This window comes from Sus scrofa, chromosome 1 (assembly GCF_054392235.1).
Source record: "Sus scrofa isolate SSC_HxYL_T2T_F1_AM1 chromosome 1, Sscrofa_HxYL_maternal_Yorkshire_Landrace_v2.0, whole genome shotgun sequence".
In the NCBI taxonomy this organism is placed as follows: domain Eukaryota; kingdom Metazoa; phylum Chordata; class Mammalia; order Artiodactyla; family Suidae; genus Sus; species Sus scrofa.
In genome coordinates this window covers 129,939,418-129,959,749 of record NC_139383.1, presented here as the reverse complement: position 1 = coordinate 129,959,749, position 20,332 = coordinate 129,939,418, and the positions used below count along the sequence as shown (strand labels likewise).

Below are 20,332 nucleotides of genomic sequence, written 5' to 3'. Positions count from 1 at the left end.
GTTTGAGGATTTATGCAACCATAAAATGAACACAGGTCAAAGATTTTTATCTAACTCACTGGTTGAACGAGAGCACTCATAAGATGTTGTAACTGGTCCAAAGGAGAATTCAGAAGAACCGCAAGTTTATATGGGGTAAAGGAATGTTGAAGGAACTTTGTATATGGACTTGAAACTTGCTTTATTATTACTTTTAAGGGGTTCCAGATTTTATTTGCATGTCGTTAGACAAGAATTCTTTGTATTGTTATCCCTTATTTGCATTTTTCAGAGTTGTAAAATAACTCAAAGGCAATGAAAGGCACAGAGCCCTCACAGAATCAGAGGAACACTCCAATGTTCCACGAAGGCTATCCAGTAATTTCCTTAGGCTATTCCCAAGTCTTACATTTTTCCTTGATTTGAATGATTTTTCTTAGGTCATCTTCTCTATTTCCTGATTTCTTGGAGAAAGTTTTCCCTCTTTTTGTCAGGAAGCCTTAGTTTGTGGCTTTTTGAACCAGCAAACCTGGGGTTCAGATCTTCATTCTGCATTTACTAGGCATGTGGCCTCATTGAAATCACTTCTCCCCTGAGTCCATTTCTTACAATGAATGTGAGGATAAAAGTGCCCAATACACAGATAGAACCAAATATTTACTTGGTACTTACTGTGTGACAAACATGGATCCAAATTTAATGTAGTCAAACCTGTCACTAGCCCTGTTTTACAAAAGTGGAAACTGAGGCATTGACTCAGGGTCATGCTGTTGGGTTCTGCAGTGAAGCTGGAATTCAAACCTGGGCAGTCTGGCTCTGTTGCCACACTCAGCCAGCACTCATGAAATGAAGGTGTCATGGCCCTGCTTAGTTTCTTTAATCAAACCAAGTCTTGATACGAGTGAGCTGGCTGACTACTCTAAGAAGCCAGCTATGGAGATGTTGGTTATGTTTCACTCCCTGGTTACTTTTTACCCCTGTTTGGCATTGGAGTAGTTGCTATATAGCCCCCTGACCTCCCTGGAACCTGCAGTGTCAAGACTCCCAGACTGCCTTGTGTTGTTGTTTACTTTTATTTTTTTTATTGAAGTATAATAGAAAGCTTATGGAAAAATGTACAGCTCATTGAATTTTCACAAAGTGAATGTATATGTACATAAGCAGCAGATCAAGAAACAGAGTATGACTGGCAGCATAGACAACCCCAGAAGTTTTTCAGTGTATTGTCTAATAACTTGAGATTTAGGGGACTAATTCAAATGGAATCTTCTAGAAGAGTGACAGCTGACATAATTTTAGGGTTACCCTTAGTCTATGTCAATTTGGGCAAGTATAAGAGAATCACTTGAATATTATATGGATCAGGTAATTGGAAAAGTATATAATTTTTCGATATCGATCCTTGTCACTGAGGATAACTGGGTTTCTAAATAATGCCATTTAGTGTTTTATGCTCAGTCAGTCTCCCGTAGTTTAGAGTGTAACGTCCCTGTGCTTGTCTTTTGTTCTACAAAAGTTGGGTTTCAACATACACTGCTTCAGAGGGTCCCCTTACCCATCCCCTCCTGGTCCTTCCTCTGCACGGTCTCATAACCCACTCTGGTCCTCTCACCAGCTTCTCTGTACTCATGTGTCTCCAGGTTCTTCGTCCCAGTCTATCTTCATAGGCTACTTTCTTGACCATGGTTCTTCAACATATGCTGCCCTTGGGCAAGTATTCAAACCAAACAGGGAAATCCCTTACTAAGGAAGAAAAGCTGCTGTTTGTGTTGGTTTACCTGAGCTCTCTAGACCAGGAACCAGCATTGAGAGATTTCCCCATCTGACTCCTTTCTCTAGAAGGCCAAGTCTCTGAGCAGAGGCAGAAGAAGGAATCCAGTAGAAGAATATGGATTACAAATGCAGTTTCAATCATTTCAACTAGTTAGAATGTTTAGTATCAAAAAATGGAAATTAGCAAGTATTGATGAGGACATGTAGAAATTGGGACTTCCACTGCCAGTGGAAAGGTAAAATGGTGCAGCCACTATGGAAAATAGCATGGCTTTACTTCCAAAATTTAAAAATAGAACTACTGTATGATCCAGCTACTCCTCTTCTTGTACATAGCCAAAAAATGTGAGCAGGGACTTGAAGAGATATTTAATAATATCAACGTATTCACAATACGTTGAATAATAGCAACGTATTCACAATAGTCCAAAATGTGGAAGCAGACTAAGTATCCATGATTAGACAAATGGATAAGCAAAATGTGATATATACATACAATGGAATATTATTCAGCCTTAAAATGAAGAAAATCCTGATACATGCTACAACTCGTATGAACCTTGAGGACATTATTGCTAAGTGAAATAGGCCAGTCATAAAAGAACCAATACTCTTAGACTATACTTACATGAGATACCTAGGGTAGTTAAACTCATAGAGATAGGAAGTAGAATAATGGTTGCCAGGGGCAAGGGGTGGAGGGATTATAAAAGAACCAATACTCTTAGACTATACTTACATGAGATACCTAGGGTAGTTAAACTCACAGAGATAGAAAGTAGAATAATGGTTGCCAGGGGCAAGGGGTGGAGGGATTGGGAAGTTATTATTAAATGGGTCTAGAGTTTCAGTTTTAAAAATGCCGGTATTTCGTTCCTTTTATCAGAAATGGGTGTTGGAATTTTTCAAAGGCTTTTTCTGCATCTATTGAGAGGATCATATGGTTTTTATTCTTCAGTTTGTTAATGTGGTGTATCACACTGATTAATTTGTGGATATTGAAGAACCCTTACATCCCTGGGATAAATCCCACTTGATCATGATGTACAATCCTTCTAATGTATTGTTGGATGTGGTTTGCTAGTCTTTTGTTGAGGATTTTTTGCATCTATGTTCATCAGTGAAATTGGCCTATAGTTTTCTTTTTTGATGGTGAACAAACACACTGCATATTTGCTGGGAGAGGACAGCAGGCCTAGGGTCAGCAGCCAGGGCAAGGGTTCCCTGGCCTCAGGCTGAAGGTCATTGTGGAATGGAGGGGCTACCAAGAGGACTCTTGTGGAAAGAGCCACAGAAGATCTACAAGAAATAGGAGGACAGGCTACTGAAGAGAACAGAATGAAATCTAGGAAAGAGATTCAGGAATAAATTCATTGAAATGTGACAAAATGTATTCTTTTTATTGATTTGGAGATGAGTTAGACTTACAAATACACATAGTGTTATTTCCCCTGGTAGCTGTCAGTATGGTCATATGTAATTGTGAAGCACAAAATATCATATATCCGGGATCCTTGTGATATGGACTGATTATTAAGCTAAGATAGGTTGTTCTGGAAGATGGCCTCTTGGACTGTGTGTTCCACAGAATCAGCTCTGTGGGCTTCCTTGAGAAAATGTTCAAGTGCCCCCATCTTGGGTGTAGAGCTGGTACCAACTCATGGACTTGTGGAATCTCAATGGCAGAAGGTTCATCTAAGGTTCATCTAGTGTAACTTCCTAGTGAGCAGGAACTCTTTCCCTAGTAGCCCTGATGGAGGGGTATCCAGCTCTCCTGCTTGCCTGTGTTTCTCTTGAGCTAAGTGTGTAGCCAGATCTTGTTTGCTGTCTATCTCAGGTTGGTTCCATGGCATATAGTGGACTGCAAAGGCCACATTTCAGACTGTGTAATATGACACCAATTATTCTTGTGAATCCAATAGAACTTGCTTTCCTTGTTAGTTCAAAGATTCTTCCCTCATTCAACCACCAAAAAAATGTATTGAGTTTAGGCTTTGAGTCAGACACTGAGATGAATAAAACATAGAGGACTCGAGAAAATGTTATCAATTAATGTCCTTTGATTCCTTAATATAGAAAAATTGATAGAACTGCTTTGACCCACCCTTGGCTGGTGGTTGGAGAGACAGACCAAAGTCTCTGCAAATTCACTGTTCTCCATACCTAATTTTCTGTCACTCTATCCCCTAATTTTAATACTTACACCTTAGAGGCATCTGTATTTATATTACATTTGATTTTTCAAAAACCAAATCCCGCTTTTAATTGGTATAGAATTCAGGAAGGATAATAGACATTGGGATAAGAGATAGTGGGCAAGTTACTTTTTAAGAATTAGTTTTATCACCTTTACAGTGGGGAATACTTTCTTCTTAGCATGACTGTTTTGAGGTTTACTAGAGATAATCTGGTCCATGGTAAGCACTTAGTGATGGAGAGTGATCAGTTGTGGCATATTAACCATTTATAACAATTCTTTCTTCTTCATACTTGCCCCAAGGACAACACATAAAGAATTGTCACCCTTTCCTGTATTCTCATGGGCAAAGACTTCTCCAAAGGGGCGGTTTATTGCTCTTTGCCTGTCTTTAGTTGTTTCCAGAGCACTGTGAATAGAAAAATCAGCAAGCTGTATTTGGGTAAGGTGGTATACTTGCCAGAGGGAAAGTGTTAATTTCTGCTGTGAAGGAAGCTACCAGTGAGCCCAATCCAGCTCATGGACGACTTTGGTTTGACTGGCACTAAGCTTTAGAACACTGAAAGCCTTTAGGTGAGATGTGCTCCTTTTCCCCATAAGCTTTACTAACAGCTGGCCTGGTCATCCGACTACCTGCCTCACTTCTCTAGACATTCTGGTCGGGGAACCCTTACAACCTAGACACCACTGTGTAGATAGGACCAGCTTCATGTGTGGGTAAAGTAGATGCTGCTATTTTATAGGTGCCTGGAAGGCAGCAACACCTTTTTTCCCTCCTCTCCTTCCATGAGTCTTGCCGGGCAATGCCTATGATTCTTTTAGGCAATTTCTTAGAAAAATAAGAACTTATGTTGAAAGTTTTTTGTTTGTTTTGCTTTTTAGGGCTGCATGCACGGCATATGGAATTTCCCAGGCTAGGGGTCAAATCAGAGCTACAGCTGCCGGCCTATATGACAGACACAGCAATGCAGAATCTGAGCTGCATCTGTACCCTACACCACAGCTCACAGCAATGCCAGATCCCTAACCCAGTGAGTGAGGCCAGGGATCAAACCCACATCGTCATGGATACTAGTTGGATTCATTTCCACTATTCCACAATGGGAAGTCTGAGAAAGACATTTTGAGTCTTAGCTGTGCTCCATAACTTAGGTAGATGTATTAAGCAGATTAAAAAAATTGAAGGCGTGTTTTGAAAACAGCACCTGAGATACCATGTGTGCAGGGATTTGTGGGGGTAGGAGAGGGAAACTCTTCCAAGCTGGTAGCAAAGGGAGACAAATAGATGGAAGGGCAGAAGTTGTCTGTAAAATGAGGATAATGCCTGTAGCACAGTGTTGTTGGGAGAATTAAATGAAATGACTTTTGAACATTGATACAATAAGATTAATACAATAAGAGTACCTATGGTAACTATTGCTTTCTTGGTCTGAAAGAAGGAACATGCCTCCAGTTAACTGGAATGGGAAAGAGGCAGAGGAGTGAAGTACTCTCAGCTCCCCATCTATCCAAGATGAACTAGGCTAGAGGAGGAAGTGTCAGTGCCTGTGTCTGGCTGGGTCTCCTCCAGCCAAACACCTGCTTATTTGGAAATCACGAGATGAGGGGCTGACCATTTCATCCATATCTGACATCCATGCCAAAAAAGAAATTGCCTACCAGCTGTCCATCCTAACGGGCTTCTTAGCATTTGTCAATTTGGCCAAAATGGGGAGGATTTTATGGCCATCGTGAGGTCTGGTTTGCCTTCTGTGTGTTTATAGTAAATCAGTCTTTTTTTTCCCCCTTCACTTTGTGTTTTTTTAAATGCAGTACCATATCAGAAGTGAACTGAAATTGTGCAAAACTAGGTATGTCCCTAGTGATTAGGTAATAAATAGCTTAATGGAATCTGATGATTTCCTGTCGAGGCAGCTGATGGACTCCACACATTAATAGTACCATCTATGCCAAGTGAAGGACTTGCCCATGCACTACTTCTCCTGAGAAAGAGCCTCCAAACATACCTGGGAAGTGAGTAAGGCAGGTAGATTCATGCAGATTTTATGGATGGAGAAACTAAGGTATTTCCTGACTGATTCCTCAGGTAATGAGGCGGGAATGAGCAAGCAGTGAAAGGGGTTTACCCCACACATCACATGGAGGAGAGCTGGGAACGTGGGACTAGACTGCTCAGCCTTCCAGCAGTGAGTCCTGCTACATACAGAGAGGTTGCATGATGGAGGGGCCAAGGCTTTGGGATGAGGAATGGACTAAATCCTGTTTCTCTAGTGGCTGACGCCTTGAGGGCAAGTCCCCCCAAATTCCTGGGCCTCTGTCTTGTCATCAATACAATATGGGGCTTCCTGGGGCAATCATACTAATGTGGGACTTGCCTTGAAGCTTCAAATGAGGTCACGGATGTTGCAGCATCTGGCACATCTTCTGCCCCCTCCACTGCATGGAAAGGGGTTTCAGAGTGTCATGATCAGCCTAATTTTGGAGCATCATCACTGCTAGACCCAAGGCTTATTGAGAGGTTCCTTATACCAGACATGGTGCTGAGAGCCTCTCAAAAATTATCCCTTGTAATCTTCACAGCAACCTTATGAGGTAATTATCATGCCCATTGGATCGATGAGAAAATTGAGGTATCGAAGATTAAACAGCTTGACATTTAAAAATGGTAGTTCCCATTGTGGTGCAGCAGAAACAAATCTGATTAGTAACCATGAGGCTGTGGGTTCGATCCCTGGCCTCACTTAGTGGATTAAGGATCTGGCATTGCTGTGAGCTGTGGTGTAGGCCAGCGGCTGCAGCTCTGATTCAACCCCTAGCCTGGGAACCTTGATGCACCACAAGTGCAGCTCTTAAAAAAAAAAAAAAAAAAATTGCTGTGCTCAGGATCCTGGTTATGGTGCAATGGAAAGCAACCCAACTAGCAGATTTGATCCCTGGCCTTGCTCCGTGGGTCAAAGATCTGGCATTGCCATAAGCTGTGGTGTATGTTGCAGACATGACTCAGATCTGGCATTGCTGTGGCTGTGGTGTAGGCTGACAGCTATAGGTCCGATTCGGCTCTTAGGTTGTGAACTTCCATGTGCCGTGAATGTGGCCCTAAAAAGCCAAAAAAAAAAAAAAAAAAGGCTGTGCCCAGATTCAAGACTTCACCATCCCCTCTGTTGTAGTCCCCTCTGTTATAGATTCATAGAGCTGATAGAAACTTCAGAAATCACGTGGGCTACAAGCTCAACTCACATGTCTCATAACTTAAGATCTAAGTCTTTACTATGTCCAGCTGAAAGTATACAAATTCCATTAACCTCATCAGTTTGACAGAGTTTAATTTAGCAAGTCTTTCTGTAAGTACAGGTGAAAGATTCAGTCCCAGAGACCCAGTAATACAGGAGATTGAGGTGAGCCTAGCCAGCCTTCTTTCCAGTTGGCCAATTCCACATACTTGTGTGGAATATTAGCACCATGAGGTCAGGGGTGCTTCTTAGAGAAATTAACAATTTCCAGCTGGAATTTCCCAATATGGGGGCTCTTCTGAATGAGATGGTTTTCCGCTTGGGGGAGGGATCAGTAAAATGTCAATGAAGTCAGAAGTGGGTGTCTGGAATATCCAAAGATAGGAAACTACAATTGTCTTCACAACTTGAAAAGAATAGAGCCCTTATATGCATGAATTTCACTTACAATTTATACATCCTTGTTCTTTGAGAGCTGGTGAAAACAGAATTCATGGCACATTCAGAGTGACAGTTAAGTACTTAACAATGAAGCAAAATCTGAAGAGAAAACAGGATTTTCAAATACATGTTCATCAGCCCACTGAGAAGTCAGTGATATCCAAAACTCCTTTGGCCAAGCCTGTACAAAATGTGAGGTTTGTCAGTACAGGCCAAACAAGGTTTCAAGTTGAATAATCACCTGGATAATCTATTTCTGGGAGAGTTTCTTAGTTCATGCCAACCAGCACTTCCCCTCTTCCCATCCCCCTCTTGTTCCTCCCTCCTCCTCTCCCCCAGTTTTCTGCCAGCATATTTTTTGTATCTGTATTGTCTATATACAACTGTATCCACTTCCATTTCATTTTGACTGTATAGATGATGGTCTTGGCTGCATATGTACACATTAAATAATTAAACACGGTAGATGTCAAGAGAATTGGATGGGTGAAGTACACTGATTAAAAATCTATTTTCTTCTACTGTACAGCTCCATCCAAGACAAGGGAAACGGTGTTTATAATTATAGAGAGAATTAATGTGGATACATTAAGTCTAAAATCCTGGCCTTTCTTCTGGGGAGCTGGATTATTTGGATGTTTATCTAAACTTGACTAAAGACATACCCAGGTACACAGGCTTATTTCCTCATATGTTTAGGTCATATTGATGATCCATCTAATTCCAAGTTCAAGTAATTCCTACTTTGTAAAAATTGGAGTAGTACTGATTTACAATATTTTATTAGTTTCAGGTGTACAGAAAGTACGACTATTTCCTTCTTTACTAACGCCCATCCTGAATTCTTAGGATACCTGCTTACCTTTTACTTGGTGTCTGGATCAGTTAGAATATCCCTGAAGAGTGTTGACTGAGTGTTGATATTGACAGTAAGAATGAGGGATGGGCATAGGTTCCAAAGGAAAGAAAAGAGCTTCCACTCTCAGGAGATAACACTCTCATTTTACACTCAGTGTTGCCTGATTGCCAAATGGCAGGATGAAAAGAATATTCAGCTTGACTCAATGGCAAACGTTTACATGTTTGTAAGTGAGTTTAATTTTTCACTCTTTAAGTGGCCGTCAGTAGATATAACAAAAGAAAAGTAGATTTGGAATGTTTAGTCATCTCTTCAATTCCCTCTCTAGATCTAACTCTAAGGTGTACATTTTATCCAAGATTACATATAGTGATTCAATAAACTATAAAATTATTAAATCTCGAAGGTAACTATTAAATCTAAATCTGAGTTAGGATAAAAAGTGATTTCAGGGGTCCACCCTGGCCATGTTCTCTGCTGATCTGTTGTTCTTGGGGTCATGGAAAGTGAAGGGCGTGTGTTGAAGGAGAAGGATAATGGTGTATGAGGAGCACTCCTTAGAGTTTTGAGCCCAGTGGGTTGTAGAATTAGACAACGATTCAGATATTCTCCTCCTCCAAATCATTGGAGCTGTGGTAAGAGTTCATAGATGCTTTTAAACTAAGGAATTCTCTTGGTTTAATGTACTCCTGGGGCAGAATAACAATGCAACATAAAAAAAGAATTTTATTTAAATTTGAAACACATTTTGTGATTTTTTTCCCCCCATAGCAGAGATATGGTCTGGTTGAGGCATAAATTGAGACATTGGGAAAGGATGCTCTTTGATGTAACTTTTTTTTTAATTAATTAATTAATTTATTTCCGTTGTACAGCATGGGGACCAAGTTACACATACATGTATACATACTTTTTCCTCCCACTGTTGTGTTGCGATGTAAGTATCTAGACATAGTTCTCAATGCTACACAGCATGATCTCATTGTAAATCCATTCCAAGAGCAATAGATTGCATCCATTAACCCCAAGCTCCCGATTCCTCCCACTCCCTTCCTCTCCCCTGAGGCAGCCACAAGTCTATTCTCTGATTTAACTTTTGCTGCAGATAAATCACATGTGAATAAATAAGTGTTAATTGAATATAATTTATAGAAAAAGTCACATGCTGAATTTGTAAGCATTTCTTCAAGGCTTCGGATGTTGTAGTCCCCAAATCCCACCAAACCCCAAATCAAATTACCATGTATGTTTGGCCATAGGTATCCAGATGTTAGCTGGACCTTTCTAATCAACTTGAGTGCCTCTGCCCCAGACATTAAAAGGTTCCCTTCTCACAGTAGAACAGAGAAGAGATGAGAATGAGTTTGTTGATGTCTCCATTTTTCCAAAACCTGTTTTGTGGAAATGGTCCTTTAAGGCTATAGTTTCTTGCACAAACTCTTGGCCTCCATATGTTCTTTGCAGTCTGGTTTCTGGCTTGAATATGCTTAGGAGAACAGTGCATCTGGTATGCTGATAACACAGAGGAGGTAAGCTGATAAAACACAATAGGCCACAGAATGTTCATGTGAGGAGGATTAGCTAGCAAAGATGGGTGGTTTCCATGTGGAATACTGTTGAGAACTGGTCCAGGGCAGGGACTGACCAATTTTATTTAGTGAAACACTTGTCTGAATTTCTTGGGATGAAAATCATTTCCAGCAGGCCGCTGGTCTCATCCGGGTGCAAGGATAAATCATTTTTCTTCTGCATCTTTTCAACACACCGGTCTTGCGGTGTCTGCACTTGGAAGCGTCTCAGAAGTATGACCAGAGTGACCTTCATCATGACCATGGCGATATACTTTCCCGCACAGGCCCGGGGCCCAAAGCCAAATGGCTGGAAGTACCTGTAAGGAACCTAGGAAAATAGTCAGACAATTAGCCATAGTAGTAAAGGCTGTTTGATTCACCCTGAAAACAGTGTCAGATGGAATGGTTGGTTTCAACAACTTGGCCATATTGCTCCTTCATGAAGAAGCATGGCTGTTAACTCAGGTAAGTCTCTTTCTCCATCCAGTGTGATTCACCCTTTGTGATATAGACAGAACCTCAAAAAGTCCCCAGTTTTGTTTTTCATGTAAAATACTCAGCTGGCTCTGTGTGGGATGGCCATGGCTTTTTCTTCTTCTTCTTCTTCTTCTTTTTTTTTTTTTTATTTTTCGGCTAATTGCCCTCATGGCATGGGTTGCTTATATAGAAACAGAATGAGAGAACTGATTTAATTAAGATCACGTCTCTTCCCCATATGCAACTCAAAAAATGGGCGCAGAAGGGACTATCTAGATACTCAGGTGAAAAAGATCATTGCTTAAAATTTGACATAATGGAGACAATCTCCAGTACAGTTCAGTTAAGAAAAAGAATAAGCTGAGCCTCTTCCAGTAACCGAGTCCTGTTAGACTGAGGCTCAGTGCTTGTGGGGCCACTTGGGGAACCAAAGGCAGACGTCAACAACCAAAGCTTTTTGCCTCATTTGATTTCTGTCTGAAGCAGAAGTGGATTTCCTTGGCCTAGATGATGCTGCAAGTGAATCTGCATGTGACAGACTCCTAAGTTGAAATGGAAAAAGGGGGTTGGTTGGTTGGTTGGTTAAACAAAATTTGCCTCATTTTAGACAAATTAAGGGCCTGGATTTTTCACATTTTGACCTATTGTGTGGTCTCCATGAGGACATTTCCCAGAGCTGGGGATCCAGCCTCCTTGGCTTGAGGACAGCCATGGTGGCCACGTTCCAGTCTAGGGGACCTGTGTTCTCCTGGTGAGGTGGGAAGGGAAGGAGTAAACAGAATGAAATGTGCATGGGGCAGACACAGAAACAGAAAGGATCTAACAGTTGACATTTTCAAGAGTGGCACATGGTTTTAAGGAAGGGCTCTTACATTCTTGGCAAAGTTCTCAAGAGTAAATTCATTGGGCTTGGGGAAAAACTCGAGTCTATGCATTCTTCCAATATTCAGGATAATGTTGGTTCCCTTTTTCACCGGGTAGCCATCGATGACATCATCCTCTAAGGCTTTTCGCATGACGAGGTCCACGACAGGCTGGTACCTCATGCTCTCATAAATAAAGTTTTCCACCACTTCGAGTTTTTGCATGTCATCATTCCTTATGTCTCTTTCACCTGTCAGAGCAGATGAAAAGGAGGGCATGTTATTTTCTATATGTGATGGGCATAAAAGTCCTAGTTTCAGATCAGTACAGTTAAAGGTTAGTTCAGTCTTGGTTTGAAAAAACTTATTTGTATAATTCTCATGTTAACCAGTAACCTGGGCCAAATATGCTATGTTCAGTGCACAGAGTGTCTTATAAATATTCAGATTTGAAGGTAATTATCTTAACATCTGGGGGGATATCCTAAAAATGTTGGGATTTCTAGAAAAATCCAAGAAACCAGGTAACACTGGACCCACACCCCCATGTGGCAACAGTGGGCAGAAGTTGAGTGGCTGATGAGCCCTTTAGAGGGATATCTTCTCTGCAGCAGCAAGTAGACCTACCCAGTCTGCTTCACACATTGATCTGCCTGGCCTCTGTGCTGCTTGAGCTTTGTCCCCTGCTCTACATTCTAGAAGACATTCATTCCTTCTTTAGTCAGGGTGAGATGGTGAGTTTAACCAAGTTCAAAGAATCCTTCTCTTCTGGTAGCCTGTGTAGTCATCTGTCAGAAAATATCCCTGATGGGAGTTCCCCTCATGTCTCAGTGGAAATGAATCTGACTAGTATCCATGAGGACCCAGGTTTGATCCCTGGCCTTGCTCAGTGGGTTAAAGATCTGGTGTTGTTGTGAGCTGTGGAGCAGCTTGGTTCCTGAGTTGCTGTAGCTGTGGCCAGTGGCTAATGCTCTGATTCGACTCCCAGCCTGGGAACATCCATATGCCACAAGTGATGCCCTAAAAAAAAAAAAAAAAAAAAAACCAAAAAAATAAAAAACAAAAACAAACAAACAAACAAACAAAACCAAGAAGAAAGAAACTATCACTGATGGTCCCTCCTCCCCATCTCATCAAGAACAGCCTGATGTGGTGGAATGGCAAGAACCCCTCTCTCCACCACAACAAAACAGGTACCTCAGATCAGTTTAGAGTGAGCTGGGGATTGACAGACACTCCCAGGGATACTGGTCAGAGGCTTGGATTACTCTCAGAATTGACAAAGCTTCAGGGCATCCTCAAATGGGCAACCCCTTTGCAGAATCCAAACCAGCCCAGGGTCCTGAGACAGCTCTGTGTCCTGTACAACTATGCTCTTCAGGAGAGTCCCACTTGGCCACAACTCTTACAACCCAGCCCCTTACATACTGCTCTCTGTGCACTTAAGAGTCTAGTGGGTATGTTTATCTGGGGTGGGGAGGTGGGGGGAGGGTGACAGAAAAGGTAACCAAAGGCATTCCCCAGGAAGGAATTACCAGGCATGTGGATCTGGAGGGCAGAGGTACACCTGTCTAGTGGTCGTCGTTCTTTGACTCTCTTTTTCACCCCAGTGAGCGTGTATGTTGAGTTCTCTTTTCCTCACAAGACTGAAAGCACCAGGATTGCAGGGATGGCACTGGCTTGTGCACTGCCATGTCCCTGTACCTGGCACAGAACCCATAACTTGAAATGGACAGTTTGAAATCACTGTGCAATTTTAAACTTGAGTGTTCTTCTGGCGCCTCGCTATCTATTTTCCCAGGCAGTTTCCTTCCTACATCAAGTCATCTGCAGACCCCTTCTTTCACATATTTAAGCCTTAAATGAAGTTTCCCCTTATTTTCAACTATTTTAAGAAGCACTCAAATTGTTTTAAAAAGATGGTGCCTTTCTACAGCAAAATAGGTTGTTTCACAAGGAGTCTGAAAGTCCAGAAATAAAAGTCTATATCATTTCTGATGTCTCTTCACAGGTGTCTGAAATGTGACCCTAAAAAGATGACTTATGTGAAGCACATTGCAAATAAGGCATTCTGTTTACTCCCAGGAGGCAGTTCTGACTTTGGAATGTGGCAGTGTGGCCCTGGAAGAGTGGAGATCTCAGAAGCAGAGGGCAGAATGATGCTGAAGCAGAGGCAGAGCAGGGAAGAGGAGGAGCTGGGAAGAGCTGAGCAGGGCCTGGGGGCTCCCCTGCCAGGGAGGTGGGGGGGAGGATGGGGCTAGCACCCCTGGACTGGATGGTGGGAGAGGGAAACCCTGCTCCCCTGCCTTTGCTCTCACCCTCTTTCCCTCCCTCTGCTGCCAGCTGGAAGTTCACTTAGAATGGGTGGCTTGAAATTCAGAAACCCTGCAGAAAAGGATAAACATTTCCCTGGGTGGACCCTCAAAACCTTTTGTCACTGATCAAGTAGGAAAATCTTGTGAAAGTTTCCATGTTTTTAAAACACATACAAATAAAACCATATATACATGTTTATATGGCCATAAAAAAGGCTTTGAAGAACACACAGCAAAATATTAATGGTGATTCCCCCTGGGGAATGGGATGAGGCTGGGGTAGAGAGTGTGATGGATCAGGGGTATGACTTTCTGCTTTACACATCTCTTTATTCTTTGAATTTTTCCCAATAAACATATACTGTTTATCTTAGAAAAACCCGGGAAGTACTACCTTTTTAACCTGTCTGGCCTAATGACATTGTGACCAAGTGACTTGTTTTATTGTTCTTTAGGTGGATTGTAATGAAGATTTTGACATAGGATTCTTAGGACACTGAAGCTGATATTCAGAAGGAGTTGTTTTCTAAACTCTATTATTTGTTTGATACATTCTTACCAACAACAGTCTGGATTTCCTTCATTAGTTCCTCTTCAACCTGGGGGTGCTTTGCAATGAGAAACAGCATGAAGAACACAGTGACAGACATGGTGTCTGGTGCTGCAATTAGCATTTCCAGTATGCACTGGTTCACATTCTCTTTTGTCAGTTCACCACGTTTCTGAGCAATGGAAAGGAGGCGGGGAAACATTGGAAAAGTGAATGAATGTTTCAGAACAAGGGGGAAGGTGTCACTCAAGGATCAACAAGGTCAGCAAAATGAAATTGTAGAGATTATGTATCCTTGGGATTGTCAATGGACTTTTTTGTAACAATCTTCAGCTCAAAGCTGAAAAAATTTTTTTTAGTGGGCCATGCCTACAACATGTGGAAGTTCCTGTGCCAGGGGTTGAACCTGTGCCACAGCAGTGGCAGGAGTCGCAGCAGCTGCTGGAACCACAGCAGTGACAATGCAGCATCCTTAACCTTCTGAGCCACAGAAGAACTCCCAAAGCTGAACAATTTAACCAAGTATCTATATGTTTAGTGTCTTTGGACTTCCTGGTCTTCATATTTTGTATTGTGCCGACACCTTGAAATTTTAGTTTTAACGGTCAGTCCTAACAGAATATCTAATAGTGGCAGTTGCATTGGGTATTATAGAAATACTAGAGCAGATGCTTTATTAAGCAGAAACATGCAACAGATAACAGGAGTGAATTTTTAGACACCTGTAAACAATCATACACTGTGTTGTGTGGGAATTATGGATAGTCCAGATCCATACCTCAGCCAAAATCAACTCAGTGGCGAAATCCATGCAGTCTTCCAGTTTTTCTGCTGTGAAAATCCTGCGTCTTTTTTTTTCTATCAGAATTTCCATGTCCTCTTTCAAATCCTTTCTGCAAAAGGCAGTGAAAATATAATCTATCTGTACACAGATAAATGGATTACTCTGCCAATTGTTGACATAAAATGATCTGCTTTAGTTGATGCTATTAGTGCTCATAACTGAATTTATACTTAATTCTTCACAAATATCCTTAAATTATATATATATGTATATACAGTTATACAGAGTTAGCTAAGATGTCTAGGTACTAGTAGTAAAATCAAGGCTATAACCTCAAGTTAGGGATTAAAAACTGGTACCAAAAGGCTAAATCTGATCAGGTTTTCTGAAATTTGACTGGGCCAGCAGGGTGTTTAAATTAAACATCAAAAACCAGAGCCGGTGAATGCCTTTAGTGGGTGTACTCCCTCTTTGGTGTGCCATCAGCCCCGCTCTTGCCTTTTGTCTTACATCCACTCTGCCCACTTCTGTTTGCCTCGCCCTGAAGACTATTGAGTTTGGGTTCCTCTTCTACACAGGAAATACTTTTCCTGATAGTTTGCTCATGCTTTGTAGTTTCTGAGCATTGAGGGGTCCTAGTAGATGTGAAATGAGTGAAGGAGGTCAAAATGTACAAGCTTCCTTCCAGTTATAGGATCAGTAGGCCATGGGGATGTAATGTACAGCCTGGTGACTACAGTGAATACTGTATTGTGTATTTAAAAGTTGCTAAGAGCATAGATTTGATAAGTTCTTATCACTAGGAACAGATTTTCTAACTAAGTATGTTGATCGTTGTTAGCTAGATTTACTGTGATGATCATTTCTCAATATATTCAGATATCAAATTTTTATGCTATGCATCTGAAACTAATGTTACATGTCCATTATGCTTCAATTAAAAAAAAAAGTATTGGCATTATTGCAGGCACATGGGGGGGATTAAAAGAATTCTCTAGGTCTTTACAGCTCTGGGACATAGAAGATATAAACTGGTTTAGTAATCATTGGAAAATGTTACATTGAGAGGGAATGCTGCTGAGCTAATTTTAAAGAAACCAAAGTGAAACCATTATACAGTCTCACCACAATAAGTTTTGATGGGCCTGCTGACCATAATAAAGCTAAACTAATGACAGACAACTACAAAAAGACTCTTCAGATAGCACCAGATCTGACAACAGTGAAGGGAGGAATCTTTTCTCCTATTGATTCAAATCACAATAAACTCTGGTGCAAAATAAGTGAAATGTATTAAGAGGCAAGGGTCCAAATCATCCAGCTGATATGCATCAAATACTTGAGAATAAATAAAGCAACATCAAGTTAACTTACTTCCTGGAGACTAGTATTAGTGAATTTCAAAATATACAACAGGATAAAGTTGGGATTTCAAACAAGTTTGGCAAGGTTTGTGGAAGGAGAATTCAAGATACTCACAAATATCTGGGGAAGATAAGATCCATGGGACGGAGAAAGCATGTTTAGCACCTGCTATGTATCATACTCTGTGCTAATTGCCTTACACATAGGATCTCATTAATTTATATCCCCACCATGGAAGATATGTTATATTTTAGTTTATATAAACTCTCAAAGCCATTCTGGTACTAAGCCATAGAGACAGGAGACAATTTACTCTAATTCCCCTAGGCTTTTCACTGGTGGTTACAGGTAACATGTTTACCTGCTGGTTACTTACACTCTAAAAACCCATTGATTACAGATGAATGAGCATTCAACCATGCTTCTGCTAGAATACTCTGAGACCAAATCATATTCATTTAGTGACAATTTTAGGACCCCCAAAGATATAAGATACATAACTAAGCAAACAACACATTTTATGAGTTTATTGTGAAAAAATTATTTTTCAACTACTGTGAATTTCTTCAAGTTAAGTAAAATTGATTCAGAAGCAAGAGAGCAATAAAATGATGTTTCCATTCTTTCAGACGTGCAAAGAATTTTTGATAAATAATAATCATAGGTTCATCTAACCCTTCTCTACATCTTAAAATACTCTGAAGTGTCCAATTTCCAGACATGGAGCTCTCACACCACCCAGTCAGCCCTCTGGCTAGACAACTGCACAGGCAAAAGGCTTTCTTTACTCTTTGAACTGGCTATGCACACCAGAATTGCTGTAAGAAGTGTTTCATCAGCAACTTAACAGCTCCCTTATGATTCTAGAGAGGAGAAACTTTGTTGAAGAGGCCAACAATATCTAAGACAATACAAATAAATCCAGTCTCACCGATATATTTTCTAAAATGTGTTACTTACACAGACTTTTCATACTTTCTGTACAGCCAAGGAATCTTAAAGAAGATGTCTGGTTTGAGAAGGAGAGCTTGCCATGCATCAAAATAACCCTGGATTTTACACACAATGGCCTTTTCTGGAAAAACAGAAACAGAGCAGAGCAGCTGAGCAAAAATGGAAGCCCAAGAAAGATACACTGATCAGAGAAGGTCCTCAATAGAGTTTCCTACCATCTGAGATTCTAAGCAGGGCAAGGTTCCACCATCAGTAGGTGTTTCAGCCATGTAAATGCCATTAAACAAACCAACACTAATTTAATCTGCTTGGCATCTAAATTGGTATCTAAATTTGCCACTTTTCAAGTTTATGTTAGAGCATAGCCTAGCATCTCACATGCTCCCTTTTGGCTGAGCCTCCAACTCCCTCCTGTTTTCCTAACTGTAGGACAGAAGAAGGCACTACTAACTATGGCTGTTATGGTCTCAGTTCTAGCACATGGGAAGGCAAAAGCCTCATCACTTTCCTGTTTGTATTTAGGTCCAGAGTGTGGAATTCATCTTGGACTCTTCTCCCTTGTCTAAGTCTTGGGGCAATCAGCTTTTAATGGATGTTCATGAATTAAATTGAATACTAGAGAAAAGAAAACCCTACTTTTCTCAAATTATGTACAAAGGAATGGAATAGACATTTATTTTCAAGTGCTAAATACCAGGCACAGGGCAAGGTGCTTGTCACAAGAGATTCATTTAATGTTTACAGTCTTTCTGGGGGAGTGAGTGTCACCATTGTGCAGATGCAGAACCTGAACTTGATAGAGATGAAGAAGCTCACCCAACCCCAACCAGCCAGGGTGCCAGGCAGGCCCTAGGCTGGCCCAGTTCTTTCTGACCCCAGAGTCCAGTCCTTTCATTGTAGTCGCCCTAGGTCCCTGAGGCAAACTGAGAGTTCAACAAGTGCCTGGTGAGCAGAAGGAGAATACACATAACTGCATGTGGGTCGTGCAGGTCCTTAGCACCACAGGCTGCATCTGTGAGTTAACAGCTGTCGAAGTCCCTGGATCTCTCCTAGGAGTCAAGGCTAGCGGGGAACCAAGGAGCAGGGGCTTATAAGCCTGTAAACCTCAGGAGCGATGTGTGTCGAGCAGGCAGTCAGGACTTTGGGAGTGCCTGTCCGAAGGGGATCAGGCAAGAGGCAGTGACTGAAGTGCTCAGAGTGAATGGGGCTCCCCTCCTAATGTCAATCAGATGCGGGTGCTATGACTCTTGTAAGGAATCACGAAGGAGCAGGGGGATGAGGCAGGGAGAGTGGAGAAGAGGAAGGAGGGCTTCCCGCTTGTCTGCTTGACCAAATGGGGTCAAACAGGGAGCAGGCGTGCTAGCTCAGGTGGTTTGGGCAAGTGTGAAACCCATGCGTTGTTCTCATGCCTGTGGTGTTCTTCCCGCAGGACTGCATCTGGCTCGTGGCTTGTTCGTTTGGGGCTATGTTCAGATGTCCTCTCCACAGAGGCCTTCCTGACCACCCTCTCCACAACAGCCTTGGCCTCCCACTGACCCCCCCCTTTCACTTTCTGGCTCTTTTCTCTGTGGTGGTGTGTTTTTTTTCTCCCAGACACTTATTATTGCCTAATATATTGCTACGTAGTTACTAGTTTCCTGTCTGTCTCCCTACTCTTTGAAGGCAAGGACTTTGTCTTGTCCACTGCTCCATCCCCCAAAATGGGCATAAATAGGCATATAGTAGGCAATGGATACATATCAGCTGAATGAATGTATGAATGGATGGACACTGCTAGAAATCAAGTGAGGAGAAATTACATTAGGCTGATAACAGCCAGATGGAACGAACTCCCCTGATTAATGTTTCTTCTTTGTAGATGGTAGAGTTGCATGTATGTGTTTTAATACTTAGTGCTGTAAAATAGTGAGGAAAGCAGCTTTTTGAATGGGATGTCTTGCCAGGGTTGTTATAAATGCTATGTGACAAACTGTAGGAAACAACTTTTTAAAGTGCTTGGCACATAGTAGATACTAAATCCGTGGTAGTTATCAGCATCATTTCTGCAGCATCAGCTCCCAATGATATTACAGAATCAAAGTTTTCATACTTATGTGGGTTTGAGAGAGAGGAGTGTTATTGTATGTATAATATATTGTATGTGTATGTTTAGATAGGCATAGATAATGCCTAAAATAAGGATTGGAAATGATTAAATATATAGGTTTGGTGGTAGGATATATTTATGAACAAATACAATGATCACATTTGTTAGGTTTCCACTGTGGACAGTATCCTATTTGCTAGAGCAATAAGGAGAAACACAAGAAATAGAAGAGGGCCCCTGCAATGGATATACAAGATCCTGTTCGTGAACAAGGCAGACCTACCTGGAAGACATTTTAGGGCTCCTTAGAAATGTTTAAAGAAGAGCAGTGTGCAAAAGAGCCTATCTTTACTTGAGTCCATTACCCTTCTTGTGTCCTGCTCAAGGAAGGGCAGAACGTCAAGTCAGGAGATGAAAGTTTCCATACCATCCAACGGGATCCCCAGGAAGAGGTTGTTAGAGGTGTCCAGCATGATGCGCCGCATGAGGGTCAACACGTCCACGTAGCCCAAGTCATTGCGGACCTCCTCCAGCTTGTCCAGGTGCTTGGTGATGGAATCGGCACAGACGGTCACCATGCGCACCAGGCCAGGGCCGGACAGAGCTGAAGGGTGCACATCAATCAGAGAGTGAGCTTCCTCCAGCTCCAGGGCACACAAGCACCATCAGAGGACTTTGGCTCTTTCTGTTTGGAGCTTAATTGGCCACACATTTTCGTTTGATAAGTGGGTGGAAAGTTTCACATTCTTCTTTCTACCTTTTCTACACTCTTCTAATTTCCTTCTAGAATGTCTCCTATTTATGATTTAAAATGAATCAATGAATGGATTTTTAAAATAAAACTGTTCAAAGTGAAGCAATTCTTCATTTGATGGTAAATCACTTCTG

The 20,332-nt window shown here is 41.5% G+C and overlaps 1 protein-coding gene across 2 annotated transcripts in view; it reads right to left on the bottom strand.

Moving 5' to 3' along the window:
* Window positions 1-9,179: 9,179 nt before the first annotated feature.
* CYP19A1 (cytochrome P450 family 19 subfamily A member 1) overlaps window positions 9,180-20,332 on the bottom strand; it is a 31,573-nt gene continuing 20,420 nt past the window's right edge. The window contains exons 5-10 of one of the 2 annotated variants that reach the window (NM_214429.2): window positions 19,872-20,048; window positions 17,365-17,479; window positions 15,034-15,148; window positions 14,265-14,427; window positions 11,400-11,641; window positions 9,180-10,378 (exon numbers count right to left, since the gene is read on the bottom strand). In NM_214429.2, the coding sequence (NP_999594.1) occupies window positions 10,130-10,378; window positions 11,400-11,641; window positions 14,265-14,427; window positions 15,034-15,148; window positions 17,365-17,479; window positions 19,872-20,048 (1,061 nt within the window). In that variant the 3' untranslated portion in view covers window positions 9,180-10,129. The remainder of the gene's footprint in view (window positions 10,379-11,399; window positions 11,642-14,264; window positions 14,428-15,033; window positions 15,149-17,364; window positions 17,480-19,871; window positions 20,049-20,332) is intronic. The other variant, XM_085010935.1, reaches the window with a different exon arrangement.